The 21,552-nt window shown below is 45.9% G+C and overlaps 1 protein-coding gene across 4 annotated transcripts in view; it reads left to right on the forward strand.

Moving 5' to 3' along the window:
• Positions 1 to 21,552, forward strand: part of GABRA5 (gamma-aminobutyric acid type A receptor alpha5 subunit) — a 98,681-nt gene that overhangs the window by 67,919 nt on the left and 9,210 nt on the right. For 3 of the 4 annotated variants that reach the window (XM_030571068.1, XM_030571077.1, XM_030571083.1), the window contains exon 7: positions 11,246 to 11,389. The exons of the other annotated variant lie outside the window; for it this stretch is intronic. In XM_030571068.1, coding sequence (XP_030426928.1) covers positions 11,246 to 11,389 — 144 coding nt within the window. The remainder of the gene's footprint in view (positions 1 to 11,245; positions 11,390 to 21,552) is intronic. 4 annotated transcript variants of the gene reach the window in all.

Consider the following 21,552-nt stretch of genomic DNA (forward strand, 5'->3'; position numbering starts at 1 on the left):
AAAGCAAATATTTCAACCTTTAAAATTATATCCTCAAATCTTACCAGAAAAAGATATCAAAATATTTTGGATTGCATGACAGATAAAATCCTTTATCATTAAAAGAATCCCATCTGTGTAATCTGATAATTTATGCTCATCTTTACCAGTTAATGGCCCTGGGATCTCTACAGTAGACTACTTCTGATAGGGATTAGCAGCACTTCCAAGATTAAGTGCTCTAATGGTAACATGGTGTGATCAATATACCATAGTGATAAACAGAGTATGAGAATGTAGCCTGAACAGACAAAACAAACAAAATGGAAGAGTGAAGGTAGTTTCTATGGAACATCTTCATTTATTTCTTCAACCAGTTATTAGTGGTTTGAGAGTAATTTTTTTACTAAATTTAAAGCCAAACGTGGGATATTTTACACCACACATTAGAATTTGGTAGCATCTAGCAATGCAGCAGCTACTGGATCCAATAGATCTTTAGCTTTCTATAAATCAGGGGTCAGCAACCTCTGGCACCCGGCTCACCAGGATAAGCACCCTGGCAGGCCAGACTGATTTGTTTACCTGCCGTGTCAGAAGGTTCGGTCGATTGTGGCTCCCGCAGGCTGAGGGTGTGCTGACCACAGCTTCCCACCACCCACATTGGCCTGGGATGGTGAACCTCGGCCAGTGGGAGCCGCAATTGGCCGAACCTGCTGACATGGCATGTAAACAAACTGGCCCAGCCTGCGAGAGTGCTTACCCAGGCGAGCCGCATTCCAGAGGTTGCTGACCCCTGCTTTAAATTATGCAAAATTCTTCTTAAATTGTTTTTATCTTATCACTTGGGTATAAAATATAACTGTCATGGATGAGCCATACAGGTGGTTATTATTTTTAATTGGGTGGTGATTTAAGGTCAGATCCTGGAAATAATCCACACACACAAAACTCCCACTGACTTGCAGGTTTGGCCTAACTCATCCTCATCTGGGTATTTTAAGTGCAGGGGCCATGGAACTCTAAAAGTATGGACTTGAGTGCTGTATTTTCCAAGTGACTGCACTGTTGAGAATACCTATCCACAGCCAACAAACATGGGTGGTTCAGCCCATTGACTTAGGAGAGCCACTGTTGGCCAGGGATACCCTGTGTCTTTGCACTGCTGCCTGTTTTCTCTTTCCCACCTTCTATAACAGCATGGCTCTAGCAGGAGTCATGCTCCCATGGACTTCCTTTCCAGCAATTTCCCCTCAGTCAGATGAGGTTGGGAGTAGGTGGCAGGGAGAAGTGGATAGATAAGGCTGACTGGATTAGAATATCACTCAGTCATTAACAGTTGAATAGGAGGGACAATACTCTGGCAAGCAGACAACCCCACCAGCAGATCCCAGTCCTGAGAGCACATAGAGAGTGGCTCCAAGGAACATGCTGGGGAGCTGGCATTGTAAACTGCTGAGCTGTTTCACCAGCATGGGAGAGGAAGCAAATACCACACCTATGTCCTTTTAAGGCCTCGCCTCAGGACACAATTTATTTGTTTGACCACGAAAGACATTAGTAAAATAAAGCATCTCCACTAACACTGGCTCCTGTGCCAAAGGCTTTTCTCTTGCCTGCACTAGCCAGGAAAAACAGCACACACTAGAGCTTCGGGTCTGAGCTTCCACTTCCTTATGTACATATTCCATATGTGACAGGCAAGGATCCTTTAAGTTTTTTCAAGCTAGTGCTTTGCCTTGTTACAGACACTTTCTTATAGCAGTATTCATAAACCCCAGAGGTCCAAATATATTGAGTCAGACCCCCCCAAATCATGAGATTGACCCCCCAAAAAATCATAAGACTTTTAAAAAAGATTATAGTGGGGTTTTGGGTCTGTTTGATTTTTGAACTTCCTCCTGCCCCTCCCCAGTGTTTGTTTGTGACCATTAGTGTTGCCATCACACACAAATGCACTGGGGAAGGTGAATTTGGTCCACTCTGAAGGCGCTTCCACTTTCACATCTGTCCACCCCTTGCCCCGCAAATAATTCTCCCTCCCCGCACACCTCCAAATCAAACCTGTCCCCCCAGCCCCTTCATCAGTTCTGCCCCCACATCAGTTCTGCCCATAGTCCCACACCTACATCTGTCCAGCACCCGATCAGTTCTGCCCCCACATCAGTTCTGCCCCTGTCTCACCTCTGCTCCCTCTAGGCTCTTCAAGCCCCTCTCCCAGGCTGGGGGGAAATGCCCCAGCAGGGTCCCCTCTCACTCTTCTAGGCTGGAGGGGGGGCAGCTCTCAGTGCTCTTCATTCTCCCTCTCCATGCCCTGTCCCAGGCCAAGTGTTGCAGGGGGGAGTGGAGTCACCCTAAGCTGCTGGGCTTTTTAGCCTCCTCCTCCTCCATCACCTCAGTGAAAATGGTGTGGGGATGGGGAGAGAGCTCTTCCTGCTTCCTGGAGCAGCTGTGATTGGCTGCTCTATCCCAGGAAGCGGGCAAGTGGGGCAGGCAGTCCACCAAAGGAGGTGGGGGGGATGAACTGAAATTCACAAGAGGGTTGGAGCTTCTTGTGTCATTTCCAGACAGACTCCAGCCCCAGCCAACCTCCTGTCACACACAGAAAAACCCATGAGAATTAGAAACACTGTCCTCCCTTCCCCAGGCTGTGGGTGCTCCCTTCCACTCATAGAAATGAATGTGTTTGGCCTTGTTTAAGACTTTTGCCATCCACATTAAGAAACAAAAAACGAGAGAGGGGAACTCCATTGTTTTTTAATTTCTTGGAGTGTTTGTTAGTTTTGAAGAACTATGGCATGGCTCATTGGCCAGGAGCTACCAGCTGAAATTATTTCATTTCATTGTTTTGGTAGATAATAAGTCACAGCACTCTCTAGTCTTGTATAAAATGCTCACTGGAAGCATCCGTCAGTTAGCACACACTCATTTTTGAAGCTTTTAATAGTTTCAAACACTTCTATATTTTTATATTATTGTCCCAAACTCTACCTTATTTCTTTTTTGTTGGTAGTGTATGCTTAGAGGAGGAGGGAGGAGGATTCAAACCGGCTTTTCTCCTTTAGGAAATCAGAAGTATTCTGCTAAAGAATAGCAAATTAATCATTTGAGTTCTGAGTGAAAGAAAATTTCCCAAATGGTTTATTGGCCTTGAATCTGAATCTGCTTTGAATGAAATTAGATACGTTTTGGACCATCATACGGGCCACATTTTGTCTGCAGATACACACGCACATCCCTCAAGTTTCCCAGTCTCTCACTTCACTTCACCAGACAGTAGTTTAACAAAATTTGTCCACCTTACTGAGGGAGGATTTGATAGCTGCTTTCAACTACCTGAAAGGGGTTTCAAGGAGGATTGATCTAGACTGTTCTCAGTGGCAGCAGATGATAGAACAAGGAGTAATGGTCTCAAGTTGCAGTGGGGGAGGTTTAGCTTGGATATTAGGAAAAACTTTTTCACTGGGAGGGTGGTGAAGCACTGGAATGGGTTACCTAGGAAGGTGGTGGAATCTCCTTCCTTAGAGGTTTTTAAAGTCAGGCTTGACACAGCCCTGGCTGGGATGATTTAGATGGGGATTGGTGGGCTTTGAGCAGGGGGTTGGATCTCCTGAGGTCCCTTCCAACCCTGAAATTCTATGATTCTATGATACTCAACTCTGCCCCATTTTCCTGGGGAGGGCGGAGGAGAAAGCATGGAAGAGGCTGGACCAAGACAGATCATTTATCTCTCAAATAGGAAGGCTTTCTCATAACCACACACAAGATGGGTTTAAGTTCTGTGGCTCTCTGGCAGGGCAGATTGGAAACCTTATGGAACCTTATTTTAAATAGAAAAAACAGATTGTTGTGGAATTCATTATGGTAATCAGTATGTTATCACCTGCCTTATCTTGATATTCCATTGATTTTATTCTAGGCTATCCCCACACCAGCAATTTTCAATCTGACACCGCATAATTGCATTGCATAAATTGTTAAGGAGGAGGCCAGAGGTTATGCCAGTTGGGCGGGGGGTAATTGGATCTTTTGGCACCTACGAAAGAGTGGGAGGCAATCTGTGGTTGTGGGACAAGAATTTATTAACTGTATGTGTCTGCTAAAATTATCAGAAGTGATATCATCAACAGTGTTGAGGCCCCATTGGGATGCATGGGGCATTTCACACATCTCAGATCTATTTCTTATAGACTGCTCACAGATTCAAGCAGACACTTCATCTACATAAGAACAAAAGAACGGCATACTGGGTCAGACCAAAGGTCCATCCAGCCCAGTATCCTGTCTTCTGACAGTGGCCTGTGCCAGGTGCCCTAGAGGGAATGAACAGAACAGGTAATCATCAAGTGATCCATCCCCTGTTGCCCATTCTCAGCTTCTGGCAAACAGAGGCTAGGGACACCATCCCTGCCCATCCTGGCTAATAGACATTGATGGACCGATGCTCCTGAATTTATCTAATTATTTTTTGAACCCTGTGATAGTCTTGGCCTTCACAACATCCTTTGGAAAAGAGTTCCACAGATAGACTGTGCATTGTGTGAAGAAATACTTCCTTTTGTGTGTTTTAATTCTGCTGCCTATTAATTTCTTTTGGTGACACCTAATACTTGTGTTGTGAGAAGGAGTAAATCACACTTCCTTATTTACTTCCTCCATACTAATAATGATTTTATAGACCTCTATCATATCCCCCCTTAGTTGTCTCTTTTCCAAGCTGAAAAATTCCCATTTTATTAATCTCTTCTCATATGAATGAAAGCTGTTCCATACCCCTAATAATTTTTGTTGCCTTTTTCTGTACCTTTTCTAATTCCAGTATATCTTTTCTGAGATGGAGCAACCACATTTGCACACAGTATTCAAGATGTGGGTATATCATGGATTTATATAGAGGCAATATGATATTTTCTGTCTTATTATCTATGCCTTTCTTAATGATTCCCAACATTCCATTTGCTTTTTTGACTGCCTCTGCACATTGAGTGGATGTTGTCAGAGAACTATCCACAATGACTCCAAGATCTCTCTTGAGTGGCAACAGCTAATTTAGACCGCATCATTTTGTATGTATAGTTGGGATTATGTTTTTCAATGTCCATTACTTTGCATTTATCAGCATTGAATTTCATCTGCCATTTTGTTGCCCAGTCACTCAGTTTTGTGAGATCCCTTTGTAGCTCTTCACAGTCTGCTTTGGACTTAACTATCTTGAGTAGCTTTGTATCATCTGCAAATTTTGCCACCTCACCATTTACCCCTTTTTCCAGATTGTTAATGAATATGTTGAATAGTATTGGTCTTAGTATAGACCCCTGGGGGACACCACTATTTACCTTTCTCCATTCTGAAAACTGACCATTTATTCCTACCCTTTGTTTCCTATCTTTTAACTAGTTACCAATCCAGGAGAGGACCTTCCCTCTTATCCCATGACAACTTACTTTACTTAAGAGTCTTTGGTGAGGAACCTTGTCAAAGGCCTTCAGAAAATCTAAGTATACTATATCCACTGGATCATCCTTATCCACAGGCTTGTAGACCTCTCAAAAAATTCTAGTAGATTGATGAGGCATGATTTCTCTTTACAAAAAACATGTTGACTCTTCCCCAACAAATTATGCTAATCTATATGTCTGACAATTCTGTTCTTTACTATAGTTTCAACCAGTTTGCCTAGTACTGAAATCAGGCTTACTGACCTGTAATTGCCAGGATCACCACTGGAGCCCTTTTTTAAAAATTGGCATCGCATTAGTTATCCTCCAGTCATCTGGTACAGAAGCTGATTTAAATGGTAGGTTACAAACGACAGTTAGTAGTTCTGCAGTTTCAGATTTTAGTTCCTTCAGAACTCTTGGGTGAATACCATCTGGTCTTGGTGATTTATTACTGTTTCATTTATCAATTTGTTCTAAAACTTCTTCTAATGATACCTCAATCTGGGACAGTTCCTCAGATTTGTTATGTAAAAATAATAGCTCAGGTTTGGGAATCTTCTTCACATCCTCAGCTTTGAAGACGGATATAAAGAATTCATGTAGTTTCTCCACAATGGCTTTGTTTTCCTTGAGTGCTTCTTTAGCATCTCAGTTGTCCAGTGGCCCCACTGGCTGTTTAGCAGGCTTCCTGCTTCTGATGTACTAAAAAAAAATGTTTGCTGTTACTTTGTGAGTCTTTGGCTAGCTGTTCTTCAAATTCTTTTTTGGCCTTCCTAATTATATTTTTACACTTCACTTGCCAGAGTTTATGCTCATTTCTATTTTTGTCACTAAGATTTAACTTCTGCTTTTTTAAAGGATACCTTTTTTACCTCTCACTACTTCTTTTACTTTGTTTATTTTGGTGGCACTTCTTTGGTTCTCTCTGTTTTTTTTAATTCAGGGTATCCATTGAAGTTAAGCCTCTATTATGGCATCTTTAAAAAGTTTCCATGCAGCTTGCAAGGATTTCACTTTTGGTTTGTATTTTGTTTTTCCTGAAAACTAATATGGAGTGTGTTGATAGCATAGAACACAGTGGGTAAACTGAAGTGGAGGAAGAGAATAGAAATCTTGTAGGGAGGAGGTAGTGAGATAAATTACCCTAGGCCTTCATACTAAAAAAAAAAAAGAAAGCCCTGACACTTCAATTAGTTTGGGGCATTGCAAAAGTAAAAAGAAAAGAAAAGATTGATCTTCATATACTTTTTGTAAGCTCCCAGGTGAAATCATCCATAACAGGGATGATTTAGCAGTATTTATAGAGGGAGTGATTTCTCTGGAGGTCAGGAAATCACCCAAACCTTTATTCAGTTTGGTGGCAATATCTTAACAAAGCTGTTAAGAGCCTGGAAAGCCTCCAGCACACTGCAGCTTCTTCTTTGCTGCTTTGCACTGAAGAGCAGCCATCTGTATTTAAGAACACAAGACTTCTGCATACAATTTTTGCTGATCTGCTGTCACAGTTCCCTGACAGTTTGCTGATCTGCTATCACAGCACCTCTGGGCTCATCAAGTGGACCCTGTATACCTGGAGGCTTCATCACATGACACAATCTTTAATTAAAGAGCAATCTTTATTTCCTGGAGACTCCAGGACAATCCTGGAGGGTTAGCAACCTTACCCCTGCCCCACTCAGGTCCCAAGCCTGGAGGGATCACTTCTGTCAGGATGGAAACATCTGATTCCTCCACTCTCACAGCTGGCCCAAGCTGCAGTCTGATGTACATCCAGTGATTACCTCAGCAGGCCTGACAATTCTGTTCCTTCCAGGAGCAATGACAGTGGTAACCAGTGATCAGACAGGTTACCACTGTCATTGCTCCTTAAAGCATCTTAAAGCAAAGTATTATTTATTGAAACAAAAAGCATTTCAGAGAAAATAGATTTTAAAATAATACTAAAGTAGTCTGTATCAGGCCTGCCTTTCTCTAAGAGTTGCCAGCTCCTTCAGACTCCCTCCACAGAGGATCTATCTGAGTTAGGGTTGCCAACTTTCTAATCCCACAAAACCGAACACCATAGCCCCACTCCTACCCTGAGGTCATGCCCCCCACCCTGCCCCTTCCCAAAGACCCTACCCCCCTGCTCACTATATTTCCCTTTCCTCAGTGGCTCACTCTCCCCCACCCTCACTCACTTTCACTGGGCTGGGGCAGGGGGTTGTGGTGCAGGAGGGGGTTCTAACTGGAGGCGTGAGCTCTGGGGTGGGGCCAGAAATGAGGGGTTTAGAATGCGGGAGGAGACTCCAGGCTGGGGCATGGGTTGAGGTCCAGGAGGGTGTGAGGACTCTGGCTTGGGGGAGTGGGATCTAGAGTGGGGCTGGGGATGAGGGGTTCGGAGTGTGGGAGGGGGCTGGGGGTTGAGGCAGGGAGCTGGGGTGTAGGGGGGATGAGGACTCCATCTGGAGGTGAAGACTCGGGTTGGTTTGGGGTGTAGGGGGGGCTCTGGGTTTGGGAGGGGCTCAGGGCTGGGGCAGGGGGTTGGGGCTCAGGGTTTGGGCACAAGCTTGCCTCCAATGTCCCGGTCAGTCGTGCAGCAGGGGAGCTAAGGCAGCTTCCTGCCTGTCCTGGCACTACGGACCATGCTGCGACCCGGAAGCAGCCAGCAGCTGGTCCAGCTCCTAAGCAGGGGCATGTCAGGCAGCTCTGCGTGAATCGCTATTCTCACCCACAGGCACTGCCCCCGCAGCTCCCATTGGCCACGGTTCCTGGCCTAGGAGCCGGAACTGCTGGCCACTTCCAGGGTGCAGCATGGAGCTAGGACAGGTAGGGACTAGCCTGCTTTATCCCTGCAGCACCGCCAACTGGATTTGTAATGGCCTGGTCGGCAGTGCTGACCAGAGCCGCCAGGATCCCTTTTTGACCAGGTGTTCCAGTTGAAAACTGGACACCTGGTCACCCTAACCTGAGTCAGTTGAGAAACTTTTAACAACTGACCCCCTTTCTTCTTCTGAGAATGTTTTTTAACTCTTCAGTGTCATTTTTGATTTCATAGTTTAATAGAGTTTAAGGCCACCACTAGATCACTTGGTATGACTTGTTTTATATCATTCCATTTCACCCAGATACCGTATATTGAGTTCAGAATTTAGACTAAACTGTTACGTGCCAGATACAGAGAACAGGAGTGACCGAGATGTCACCAATGCCCAAGGCCCCTGCAATGGTAGAGAATTGATTAGGTGAGAGATGTCTAGATTATCCCAGCAGGTGAACCATGCCCCATGCTGCAGAGGAAGGCAAAATGCCCCACGGTCCCTGCCAATATGACCTGTGGGGAAATTTCTTTCTGACCCAAATCTGATGATGAGTTTGATCCTGAGCATGTGAGCAAGTCATGTGAGCCAGGCATCTAGGAAGGAGGATTCTCACCTCAGAGCACTCATCTGCCCTGTCTGGTTTCCTGTCTCCAGCTATGGCCAATCTCTGATGCTTCAGAGGAAGGTGGAAAATAAAACTCAAATAAACCCAGAACACATCTGGCCAGTTTTGCACTGGGGAAAAAAAATTCCTTCCTGGCCCTTGAAGCCCTGAAACGTGAGATTTGGTTATAGGCATTGCATTAGTGCAAAGCTGAAAGTGTTCTGAACATATCAAGGGCTATATTGGCATTCCTGTTCTCCTCATGCTCCATGAAGAAAGGGGGAATTTATAGCACCACAGCCTCCAAGGCCACAAAGGAACACCATGATCCCCCACCCTGATCTCCCCCACTGCCTCCCGCTGACAGAGGCTGCAGAACTTCGTCTGGAAGCCAGATGAAAGTATGTGTTATGAAATATGTCATGTCTTAAAGACTCCAAATGATGATGAGTCCCGTCCCTCCCCTGGAAAGCTATTGCAATATTTAATTACCCTCACCATTGGGAAATCGTGTGTTATTTCAGGGTTGAATTTGTCTAACTTTAACTTCCAGCTGTAATCTTGTTAGGCCTTCTCAGCAAAGTCGAAAATCCCCCACTCTCAGATCATTTTCCATGTGTGAATACCTGTGCATACAATGATCAAGACACATTTCTCCTTTCTCTTCAATAAGTTGAGCTCCTTAAGCCTCACATCAGAAGCCTTATTTTCTAGGCCCTGGACCATTTTGTGGCCCTTCTTTGAGCTCTCTTTAGTATTTCCACAACCTTAATAATAATAATAAGAAAACCAGCTAGCTCTTATATAGCACTTTTTCCATCTCCAGGCACTTCACATAGGAGGCCACTATCTTTATCCCCATTTTGCAGATGGGGAAACTGAGTGAAGTGAAGGGACTTGCATAAGGTCACCCCACAGGCCAGTGACAGATCTGGAAATAAAACCAAGATCTCCTCAGTCCCAGTTCAGTGCTCTGTCTACTAGGCTACACTGCTTCCATCTACAGGGGAGTAGGGTGAACCATTCCTGGAAGCACTGCCATACCAGTGAGATGTGTGGAGTGGATAGAGCAAGCTCCTAGCCCATATTCTTGAAGTGTGGACCCCGGAACGGGATACAGTATTCCAGTAGCAGTCTCACAAATGCTGTGTACGAGTCAAGATCCCTTCCCTCCTTCTATTTGATATTCCCCTTTTTGCCACACTATTGCTCTGAGAGCTCATGCTCATGATCCTTAAGTCCTTCTCTGAGTCCCTGCTTTCGAAGACAGGCTACCAGCTTTAGAAAAACAAGGCTTACAACTTGTTGAAGATGGGATACAGGATCCTTGAAGCTAACACCACCAGTTTCCTCTGTTATCTTTCAAGTGTGTGCTTGGATGTTCTTAAATCTGAGAAGTTATTGTGCTGCAACTCTGCACGGACCCCAGGGAATGTGAGAATATAATAAACATTCCACTACCCCCAGTATAAATGTATATTAATAATTAATTTACATATAAATATTCTTACATTATTACAAAGCATTTCATTGTCTGTCACACCTGCATTTTGCACTCTCTTTGCAAGGAAATTGATGCATTAGTTTTTCCAGAGGATTTGGTAAAACAGTCTCTTGTTCCTTGCAACCCCATTGCTGCCCTTAAACATTCAAAAATCATAAGACAGGCAACCCCAAAACAATGAGATTTTCTTAAAAACCACAGCTTTTTCTTTTAATTTGCCTCCTGCTTTATAAGACTATAGGGCTGTTGTTTTCAAGCTTTCCTTTGCAGCCACAAGGGCTTGAAACTTTTTTTTTAACTGTGAAAGCTGAAGTTCTCATATAGTAACATGATCCAAGTGCTGGGCCTTGAATTAAAAAATGCTAAATATTGTGAGACTCACAATAAACTCATGTAATCTGGCAACTTTGCCACTGCCTTTGATTCCTGGGACCTCCAGGTAAAAAATATTAGGTAGAGAGAACTCATATCAAACACACACGTGCATATACACAATTCAACCCTCTGCACACACGCAGACACATCAGCCTCCCTCCCCTGACCCCCATGTGCACACACTCTCACCAACTTCAGCCAGGCATATACACCCGCCAGTACACCCCCAAACCACTCTGTGCACATTTCACTTTTCCAGTCAAAAGCTCTCCCAAATCAAATGGCCCTTAAGGATTATATTTGTAACTCCACTGTGCCAGCCTTTTACAAACCATCCCACACATCTGTTATGTCAGAAGGCTTCGACCTAATACTTTGTGAGCCGGACATATGGGAACATAGTTATATCATATCTATTTGTTTCTCTTAACTGCTGTCACTCCTCTCTTCTTCCCCCTCCTCTTTCCAAAACTATATGATTTAAGAGTCCACTAGGAAATTAGTCTCTGTTTTAACCTGTCATCTTTATTTCCATTAACAGATGCTTACCCCAATTCTGAAGTGGTCTATGTCTGGACTAATAGCACCGCTACATCTGTGATGGTTGCAGAAGATGGTTCACGACTTAACCAGTATCATCTGATGGGACAGACTGTAGGAACTGAAAACATCAGTACCAGTACAGGTGTGGTAGAATGCATCTTTCCACCACACAGTTGCTAACAGGAAAAGGAGCTGCAGTGGGGAGATGTATACAGGCTTCTGGCTATTTGGTGGGGGCACTAGGGAAACGCATATCAAGTCTTGGCAACTGTACAGTAGCACTTCAGAGTTACGAACACCAGAGCAACAAAGTGACCAGTCAACCAGACACCTCATTGGAACCAGAAGTATGCCATCAGGCAGTAGTAGAGGCCAAAAACAAAAAAAGCAAATACAGTACAGTACTGTGTTAAACATAAACTACTAAAAATATTAAGAAAGCAACCTTTTTCTTCTGCAGAGTAAAGTTTCAAAGCTGTATTAGGTCAATGTTCAGCTGCAAACTTTTGTAAACTTTTGAAAGAACAACTATAAGGTTTTATTCAGTTACAAACAGCACATATTTCAGAGCTATGAACAACCTCTGTTCCCAGAGTGTTCATCACTCTGAGGTCCTGCTGTATTTGCTGAAATCGCAGCACTACGCCTGGCTTATTTCCCTGCTGGAGGAGCAGCTCCAGGAGGCAAACACTAGCCACCCATTAGATCTGTACCAATCCTAGGTTTATAGTGATTTGTTTGATGAAGCCATTTGGGGGAGGGGGGAAGAGGGAAGGAGGCAGCTGTTGCTGGGCTTTGCAGCGTGTCCTGGGTACCACGTGGCCAGAGAGGAGGTGCTAACCCCAAGGATTCCCATTTCCTCGGTAACTGGAAGTGGAGGTGCCAGATGTGGCAGCATTAGAGAGGCAAAGAAGCTTTAATCCCAGCCCAGCCACCCACGTGAGGCCCCCCTTCCCCTCTCTCCTTCTGCTTAAGGCTTCTATGTCAGGGCAGCCCTATGCTCTGATGGGGGTGGGGATGGGGAATACCTGGGAGTGTGAAGCCAGACCAACCCTGACAGTTACATGGGTTCAGCAGCATAGAGGCTTTAACAGGTTATATAATATACTTGTCTTGAGAGAATTAATGAAGTTGAGTCTAAGGGCTCCTATGATTGGAACCAAAAATATCCTGTCTTTAAACAAAGCCATCCCCTCTCCCCATGGCTTCATTCACAGGGGGATTTTAGAATGCAGTTTTGAACAATGCTCTGGCAGAAATTAACACTAGTAAAGCACTGAGGCATATTTATTGTGAGGATCTGGCACCTCCTATCACTGGCTAAAAATGACAGGCTCTGAGGTCTAATTTGAGACCCTGAGGAGAAGGTGTAAACCAGCTTGGTAACCTGGGCTATCCTTGGAAGGGATATTTAGGACACTTTATCATGTGCACCATCCGCTCCCCCGCACACACACACAATCACAAAGGTTGATAGGATTAAGGAATGAAGGTTCTTAAAGCTCTCTGTTCAAAATTAAACAAACAAACAGTTCTGTGGAAGGTGGGACCCACTCTGAGCCCAGCTGGGCTTACTGTTTACACTTCAAACAATCCCAAAGCAAAAACAACCTTGTTCTGCATAGTACAAGGCAACCACAAAGCAAAGTTATGCTCCACTTCCCTTCAAGTTCTAATCATTCCCAACCCCTTCCATATCCATAAAACAGTTGCTAAATAAGCCAAAAGAATCAGCATCCAGGATACGCATGTAGAAATAATCACAGTCGTTACCCTAAGAGCAAAGAGCCCCCTGGGGAAAGCAAGCTGCCTCCCATTAAAGAACAAAAACATGTTTCCTTACCAGTTCACCATCATAGCTGCATTGTTTTCTGCAATGAATGGCAGCTCCCCTCTTGCTTTCAAAACTGCCAAGAAAAAGATCCAGAGGATGTATGGGAGCATCTCCTAGAAACTTGCCCTGATCCCGAGAGAAAGAAAACAATCCAAAGTAGCCAGTGAATGCTCCAGGGTGTCAGTTCTGGGCCACTTTCACGTCTCCGCTTTCCTGTGGAAGGCACCTTGCACTCCTCAACCTAAGGAAACAGCAGAATCCTAGGAGGGATCAAAAAGTTCGTGCACAGAAATCACGTCCCTTCCCTAAGATTGAGGCTAATAAATTACGGTTTTCCAACGTCAAGAATTTTTTTAATGTCCCAGGTTGCATCTGGGCAGGCTGGATTCTGATTGCAGGGTGGATCACAAAGAGCAGGACACAGATTGTAACCAGGGATTAGCAAAATACAGAAATCCGATTTTACACAGGGAAAGCCTCACTCAGTGATGGATTTTCTGGACTTCATCAAGCTCGCAGTAGGCTTGTAATCAGGGTTACTTGTGATCGGATGTTTAAGACATTTCTCCTTTGTACAGAATTGTTGAATGCCAGGGTAGGGTGCTGGGGGGTAGGGTACTTCACGAATCAAACAGTTTGGATCCTTTGGCTATATTTTGGCCACATATCAAACTACACAACCCTCCAATTGCACGGGGGAAAATGTTTGGGTATATACAAATTTTACACACCTTTTATGCTGTTGCTTCAAGCAGATGCTTTTTAGAAAGAGGTAAAATCTGGATCTCCACCAGTCTTACTGGATCCTACTGATTTTTGCACCCAGCTCCCCAAGTTCTGCCTGATGAAAAAGGATACTCGGCTAGTTAGATTGCACCCAAAAAAATCTTAACATCTGGCACATTTTAGCACTGGCATGCTGCAAAAACCCTGATCCTGCTAATCTTGGCACTTGAGCTCCCAAATTCTACTAGCTACATAGAGAATACAGCTGCCACAAAAAAATTCCCAATATAACAATGTTGCAAAAAACCAGTACCAAGCCCCAATATTTCCACTTCCTACATAAAGAACACATCAAGTCACTTGTATGCATCAAAATATTCCTGTACTGCCTACACAGAGAAGATATTCAGAACAAATAAAGAGAGAACAAGTCCAGCCACTTCTGTTGCACCAAAGATCTTGCATTTTTGCACATTGCAGCACCACAGCACAAAACCCAGACCCCAAACACAGATCATGCTGGATCTTGCCAATTTTTGCACTCAGGCCCCAAATTCCAATATCTAAATACAGAACACAGCCAGCTGCTCCATCAATATGAAAAAATTACAGACCCTGGTGTATCCTGAGCCAAGTGTGGTCTGGTGCAACAATGACACAATAACACAGATCTGACATACCTGAATTCTGCCAGAACCTGCCATTTTTTTTTCACCTCAGGCCTCAGTCTACAAGTGTAGCCACCATTCCACCACTGGTAAAACGGACCTTGATGTATCCAGCCTTATAGAATATGAAAAACACATATCTGGTGTCTGGATTCTACTGGGTCCTGCCATTTTTTAGCCATATTCTTTCTCCAAAATTCTATTGTCTAAATTATTTTTTTTAAATGTAGCAACTTCTAATCCATCAAAAAATCTAAGCCAATGTTTCCTAAAGGATAGGCTGCATCGTGGAAAGGATGTAAATGGATCATGGGATGGAGGAGAAGCTCGAGGGGGTTGGAGAGTTAGCCTGCACAGCACTTATGCGGCACAAGTGGCTTCTGTCCCACAGGACTGAGCCCAGCAACCCCCCTTTGGGTGTTGTGACCTGGTACACAGGGTCACAGTGCCACTCAAGTTTGGCCTGGCTGCTCCTCTGTCATGACAGAGGAGCGGTCAGACCATACTGAATAGTGCTGCAAGGGATGGCATAGATCAAACCTGAGTATCACTGAAACCAAATGGGCAGGTTGCCACTCACTCAAATATGTCCCAGCCGCCCCTCCATCATGACAGAGAGATGCTGTGACCTCGTGTGCCAGGTTGCAACTCCCAGAGCAGGGAGTTAGGCCCAGCCCTGCAAGAAAGGAGTCATCACTGTGGGGTGAGTGCAGGGAAAACTCTTCAAATAGCAGCCCCCGACACCTGAGGGCGTTCCCTCTGCACCTCTCCGGGAGTAGGGTTGTGGTGCCAGGGTAGAGGATGCTGCTGAGGATAGTTAGTAGCCCCTCGGCAGGGTGAGGAGGTGATGGTGGAGGAGACAATGGCCTATTATTTCCCCCCCAAAAAAATTGGATCTTGGATGGGTGATAAGAAAAAGACAAAATGCAGGTGTTTGGATGCCTTACTAAAACATTTGGGAACCAATGTAGACCCTCTGCAACTTGGCACAGCTGCAGCACAAAGTCCCATAGCCATCACTTGGATCCAGCTATATCAGCTCAGTTTTCACTCTAAGGCCAAAAATTCTACCAGAAATGCAGCAGCTCAGCTCACCATCACCGTATGTCTCCTAGGTGCTGGCAGACATGGGACTGCATTGCTACACAGCAGCAGCTCATTGCCTTTTGGCAGCAGACATTACAATTGGTAGCCATCGTCGTCATATTCCTGGGTGCACTTTTAACCGACCTCAGTGAGATTGGTTAGGGGCGCCTGGGCAGACATGGGAGTGACTCAACCAGATCATTCCCATCTTCTGCCAAGCATCTAGGAGATGACGATGGCTAGCAGTTGTACTGCACCGTCTTCTGGCTAGCAATTGTAATGCAGCATCTTCTGCCGAGCACCCAGGAGATGATGATGGCTAGCAGTCGTACTACACCATCTTCTGGCAAGCAGCCAGGAGATGATGATGGGTTGCAGTCGTACTGCACTGTCTGCTGCCAGCCTAAGATATAAAAGATAGATGGAGTGGATCAAAACAAGAAATTGACCCAATTTGTTTTGTGAAATCAACGGCCTGCTAAACCCAGGGTTTCGAGTTCAATCCTTGAGGGGCCATTCTGTGTGACAGTTGTTTGTGTTTCTCCTTGATGCAAAGACACCCCTTTTGTTGATTTTAATTCCCTGTAAGCCATGTCATCAGTCACCCCTCCCTCCATCAGAGCAATGGCAGACAATTGTTTCACGCCTTTTTTCAGCGCAGAACCAGAAGCTGCAAAAGCAAAATCAGGCGAGGAGGCGACAGCAGCGCAGTGACAAGAGTGATGAGGACATAGACATGGAAATAGACTTCTCACAAAGTACAGGCCGGGCAATGTGCCCTGGCAATGTGCACATCATGCTGATGAGCTCTACATGAGCTCTGCATGGTCACCTGTGCTGATCAGCTCGCCATGCTGGCCAAACAGGAAATGAAATTCAAAAGTTTTTGGGCCATTTCCTGTCTACCTGGCCGATGCATCTGAGTTGAGAGCGCTGTCCAGAGCAGTCACAATGAAGCACTCTGAGATAGCTCCCGGAGGCCAATACCGTCAAATTGCATCCACACTACCCCAAATTCGACCCGGCAAGGCCAGTTTCAGCACTAATCCTCTCTCAGAGGTGGAGTAAAGAAATCGATTTAAAGAGCCCTTTAATTTGAAAAAAAAGGGCTTCATCGTGTGGATGGGTCCAGGCTTAAACTGAGGTAACACTGCTAAATTCGACCTAAAATCGTAGTGTAGGCCAGGCCTAAGTATAATGCTAGAGGCAACAGGTGGATACAATAAATGGCTACAAGGTAACAATGAGACAATACCAGTCAGCATAATAAGTAGTGGTCGCAGAGCACCAGCTTCCCTTCCCCCTCCCCAAGTTGATTTTTTTTGCAGGCATTGTGGCTGGATAGAAAATGCAAATTTCATGGGGAGCTTCCGCCATGTGTAAGAGCAGTGTGAAAGAGTGTACTCTCCCTTTAAGAGACAAGCTGGAGCCAGCAGCTGCCCCCTACCCCACCCCAATCCCCTTAAGCTGGTAATGTGAACCTACTGCTACCCCAACCTGGGGAAATGAAGGTGGGGCATACTTGCAGTGCTGCACTGGACCACAAGGGGGAATGGGGGGATAACCCACACCTTTACAGGCAGCATGGGGGAAGTGCAGAGGTACTTACTGGAAAACTGAACAATGGGAAAAGCTGGAATCTTTGATGGAGTGGACATGGGGGGACCAAAGTCTCAATACTGTGTACAAAATGGCAGGTAGTATGTAAATCAGCCATGACTGGCCTTACAAATGAAAACCAGTACTTTGGGTTTGTAATTTGTAATTAAAAAAAAAAGAGCAGACTTCTGTGCATCCTTGCTGAATAGCACTGTAAACACAATTATCCAGCCTGCTGCTTCCTACCAGTGTTTGTCTCCCCTTTCCCTCTTCCTCAAGCCATACTGACAAAATAGATAACTCTATATGACTGCTCTTAGTTGACCAGTGAAATCCAAGCTCCAATACATCCCAGTGCAGTAGCAATTTAAAAAACAGGTAGCTGGTATGCAGACACCTGCTGGATCCAGCCCATCTGTGGCCCCGTCCACAGACTAATCCTGCTAAATAGAGAGCACATACAACCAGGTGTAGAGCACCAAAATATTCTGCATACCAGGTGTGGGATTATCACAAACCAATGTGTACAGGAAATTTTCCAGTTATAGGGATATGCTACCTGATTTTACAGCAGACCTTCTCCCAGTCCCTTTCCCCAGCACTCTTGCAGGATCCTTTTCACATGAAGATGAGAAACCTGAAGAGAGCCCTTCCCTTCCCTGGGCACAAGGATTGAGGCACTCTTTCAGGTAGATGAGTCCTGAGCTTTTTAGGGGTTTATAGGTCAAAGTCAAGACATTAAACTTATCTGGAAAGCCATAAGCAGCCAGTGCAGATCAGGGAGCACTGATTGTTTGTGCTCAAAGAGAGCTGCTCTGCTTACCAGGCAAGTCACCACATTCAGCATCGGTTTCAATTACTGGGTGGCTTTAAAGGGTTGCCACATGTAGAGTACATCACAGTAGTCTTAGAGAGAGTGTATAGGAGCAGAAAACAGCCCTAGATGGGCAGCTTCATGAAGAGAAGCCAGGCAGGCATCTTAAATTGGACCACTCTTCTGCCCCCACAAGGGAGAGAGTCTTTCTACATCAGGGGCAGCAGTGTGACAGTTTCCCCACTGCTCTTTCCCTCCAGACTCCACTGGTCTCTTCCAGTTACTATAACCACTTCCTCACAGGGCCCATTAGAGACAGAGGCAGCCTTTGCACCTCAGAGCCTTTACACCTCAGAGTAGTATCAGCAGTCACAGAGAGCCGGAACTATTGTGCCCCCACAGCCTCATACCCCACTGAGAGCTTACACAAATTGGGGTTAGATCCCAGATCCGTAATATGACAGGTCCACATCTCAGGCTTGGTCTATACTACACAGCTTTGCCAGTGTTGTTCTGTTGGTCAGGTGCGTGAAGAGGTGTGAGCCCTGACTTACATAGCTGTGCTGGCAGAAGTCCCTTGAGTAGATGCAGTTGTATCAGCAAAACTGTCCTTTTGCTGATACAGCTTATTTTGCACAGAGGGGCTGGAATAAATTATACTGGTGCAAAGCACAGTTTTGCTGATATAAGCTGTATCCACACTAAGAGCATTTTGGCAGCACAGCATACCAGTATAGCTATACTAGCAAAGCCATAGCCAAATAAACACACTGTCTCTCACAAATAATCTGCCAAATCTAACAACTCAGCTGTGCTGTCTGTAAAATATGGCCATACGTGCACACGTAACCTAGCTTCACTGTCTTATACATCCTCCTTTAGAGGCTGGTCTGCAGAGGATAGCAATCATTGCATGTTACCAAATATTGTATTCAGGGCCGGCTTTAGGTCGATTCGCCCGATTCCTGGGAATCGGACCCTGCGCTTTAGGCACCTTTTAAAATTTTTTTACTTACCCCGGCTGCGGTCTGCTCTGGGGTCTTCCATGGCCCCGCTCCCCTGACCAAAGCGCCGGCACCTGGTGGGAGCGCAGCTGCCCCACAGCTCCACTCTCAGCTGGAGCTCTGAACAGAGTGCTGCAAGCCCCGCGGCCCTGCTCTCCTGGCTGGAGGTCTGGCCGGAGCGCGACAAGCCCCGCAGCCCCGGCTGGAGCTTCGGCCGGAGTGCGAGAAGCCCCGTGGCCCCGGCTGGTGCTCTGGCCGGAGCGCGACAAGCCCCACGGCCCCGGTTGGTGCTCTGGCCGGAGCGCGACAAGCCCCGCGGCCCTGGCTGGAGCTCTGGCCGGAGCGCCACAAGCCCTGCGGCCCCGCTTTCCTGGCTGGAGCTCCAGCTGGAGCGCGGCAAGCCCCATGTCCCCGGCTGGAGCTCCGGGCCCTTTAAATAGCCCCCAGAGCCCTGGGGTAGCAGGGGGCTTTGGGGGCTATTTAAAGGGCCAGGGCTCCAGCTGCCTCTGCCACCCCGGACCTTTAAATAGCTGCCAGAGCCCCGCCACCCCCATGCATTCCCCAGGGCTCCCGCGGCTATTTAAAAGGTCCAGGGCGGGATAGAAGCAGGGGAGCCCCAGGCCCTTTAAATAGCCCCCAGAGCCCTGGGATAGCAGGGGGCTTGGAGGCTATTTAAAGGGCCGGGGCTCCAATTGCCTCTGCTGCACCCCCTGCCCTGCCTGCACCAGCCCCGCCTCCCACTGCCTGCAGCCAGCTCTGCACCCCCTGCCCACAGCCAGCCCCTACCAACCCCCCTGCCCTGTCTCCAGCCAACCCCTGCTGCACCCCCCTACCTGAAGCCAGCCAGTCCCATACTCCTGTCTCCAGGCCTGCCAACCCCTGCTGCACCCCCCTGTGGCCCTGCCTGAAGCCAGCCCGCCCCACACTCCCCGTCTCCCGCCAGCCCCACACCCTTTGCCCTGCCTGCAGCCAGACCCTACCTCCAGTCAGCCCCTGCCCTGCCTCGAACCAGCCCCATGTCCACTGCTGCCCTGCATTTCCCAGGCCAGTAACCTGCACACCTGCTTCAATGAGGGGGGCAGGAAGCAGCGGGGACCCACACATGTGCACACCCCCAGGGAGTGGTGTGGACCTACACACGTGAAGCAGCAGTCATTAATAACCAATCAACAGCATATATGATGCAATGTACATAATATACAATTTTATTATTTATATAGTTATGGAAAGTAAATAATACATGGAAGAAATGGAAGGCTTTTTTTTACACTTTTTTCTTTTTAGGTCATCCATGCCAGGGCCCCACTGAAAGTGTTTGAATTGGGCCCCGCACTTCCTAAAGCCGGCCCTGATTGTAGTTAGTCCTTTAGCTCAAGTGGTAAAGGTCTATGCTGCACCTGTCTCTGAAGAAAATACATTTTGGGGTTGTGGCCAAAAATGCCAGGATCTGGCAGCAGTTTTATCACATGATTATACCAATCTGTATAAGAATAAGAGTGGCTATACTTGTTCTCTATTTAGAGGGTAAAATTGTAAGTGTGGAGCAAATACTAGCTGGATCGAATTGTAGGATGTGTGTGTGTGCAAATTACACACCAGAATGTGTCAGGATCTTGGTTTTTCTGATGGAGTAGGAGGTCAACTATGTTCTATATTTCAATAGAGGGATTTGTGCTTTGGGAGGCCAAAAATTGCCTGGATCCAGTAGGATCCAGGTGCCATACACAGGATTTTGCAGCAGTCTTGTGCTAGGACTGGTCATGTTCTAGATTTGTCTGGCATATTAGGAGAGAAGCTGTGGACTGTCTTGTTTTTGCAGTGCATTTTGGAGGCTTGAGTCCAAACATCAGCAGGATCTGATAGGTCCCAGGGATGGCACAGGGATGGATGCAAAGAGATCTGAAATGTATTGGTGCAGTCAGAGCAGCTAGATGTGTTCTCTGGGTAGATGATAGAATTTGGAGTCTTGTGAGACAAAATGAGAATCATCCAACTTGATCTGTGTCAGGATTGTCACACAGAGGCAAAATAGATACCAGTAACAACTTCACTGGTAAAATAAAAAAATATATAAAATATAAATTGACTGGCTCCAACACTTAGTAAAGATGTGTAGCTATAGTCTTCGCACAGGGCCACCTAGTGACTAAACGTTGTAACACAGTGTAAACTTTCCGTCATCTCTCCCTCTGTATTTTTTTCTTTTCTGCATTTTAACAATTTCTAAAACTTTTTTTTTAAGCTTAATTTTCTCAACATACATATGTCTTTTACTCATCTCCACATCAGACTGTTTTTTCAACTCTATGGCCAGAATGGGTAACACTTGGTGACTAGGCTGACCTGTCTCTGGCAGGTTTGGAATAGGTGAATCTTTTTGTCTTAGTTCTGCACGTGCACTTTGAAGCATTTTCTCAGTGGATTGTTCAGTCTTTGGAACAAACTGAAGACGTTGATGGTGTCTGTACTCTCCATGGTCTGTCTCAATAGTGTATAATCAGGACGAGGTATTTCTTTTCCTTTACAACAGCTGGAGTTCTCTATCCTTCTCCTCTATCCACTTTGACACAAACA

Source organism: Gopherus evgoodei, chromosome 1 (assembly GCF_007399415.2).
Source record: "Gopherus evgoodei ecotype Sinaloan lineage chromosome 1, rGopEvg1_v1.p, whole genome shotgun sequence".
In the NCBI taxonomy this organism is placed as follows: domain Eukaryota; kingdom Metazoa; phylum Chordata; order Testudines; family Testudinidae; genus Gopherus; species Gopherus evgoodei.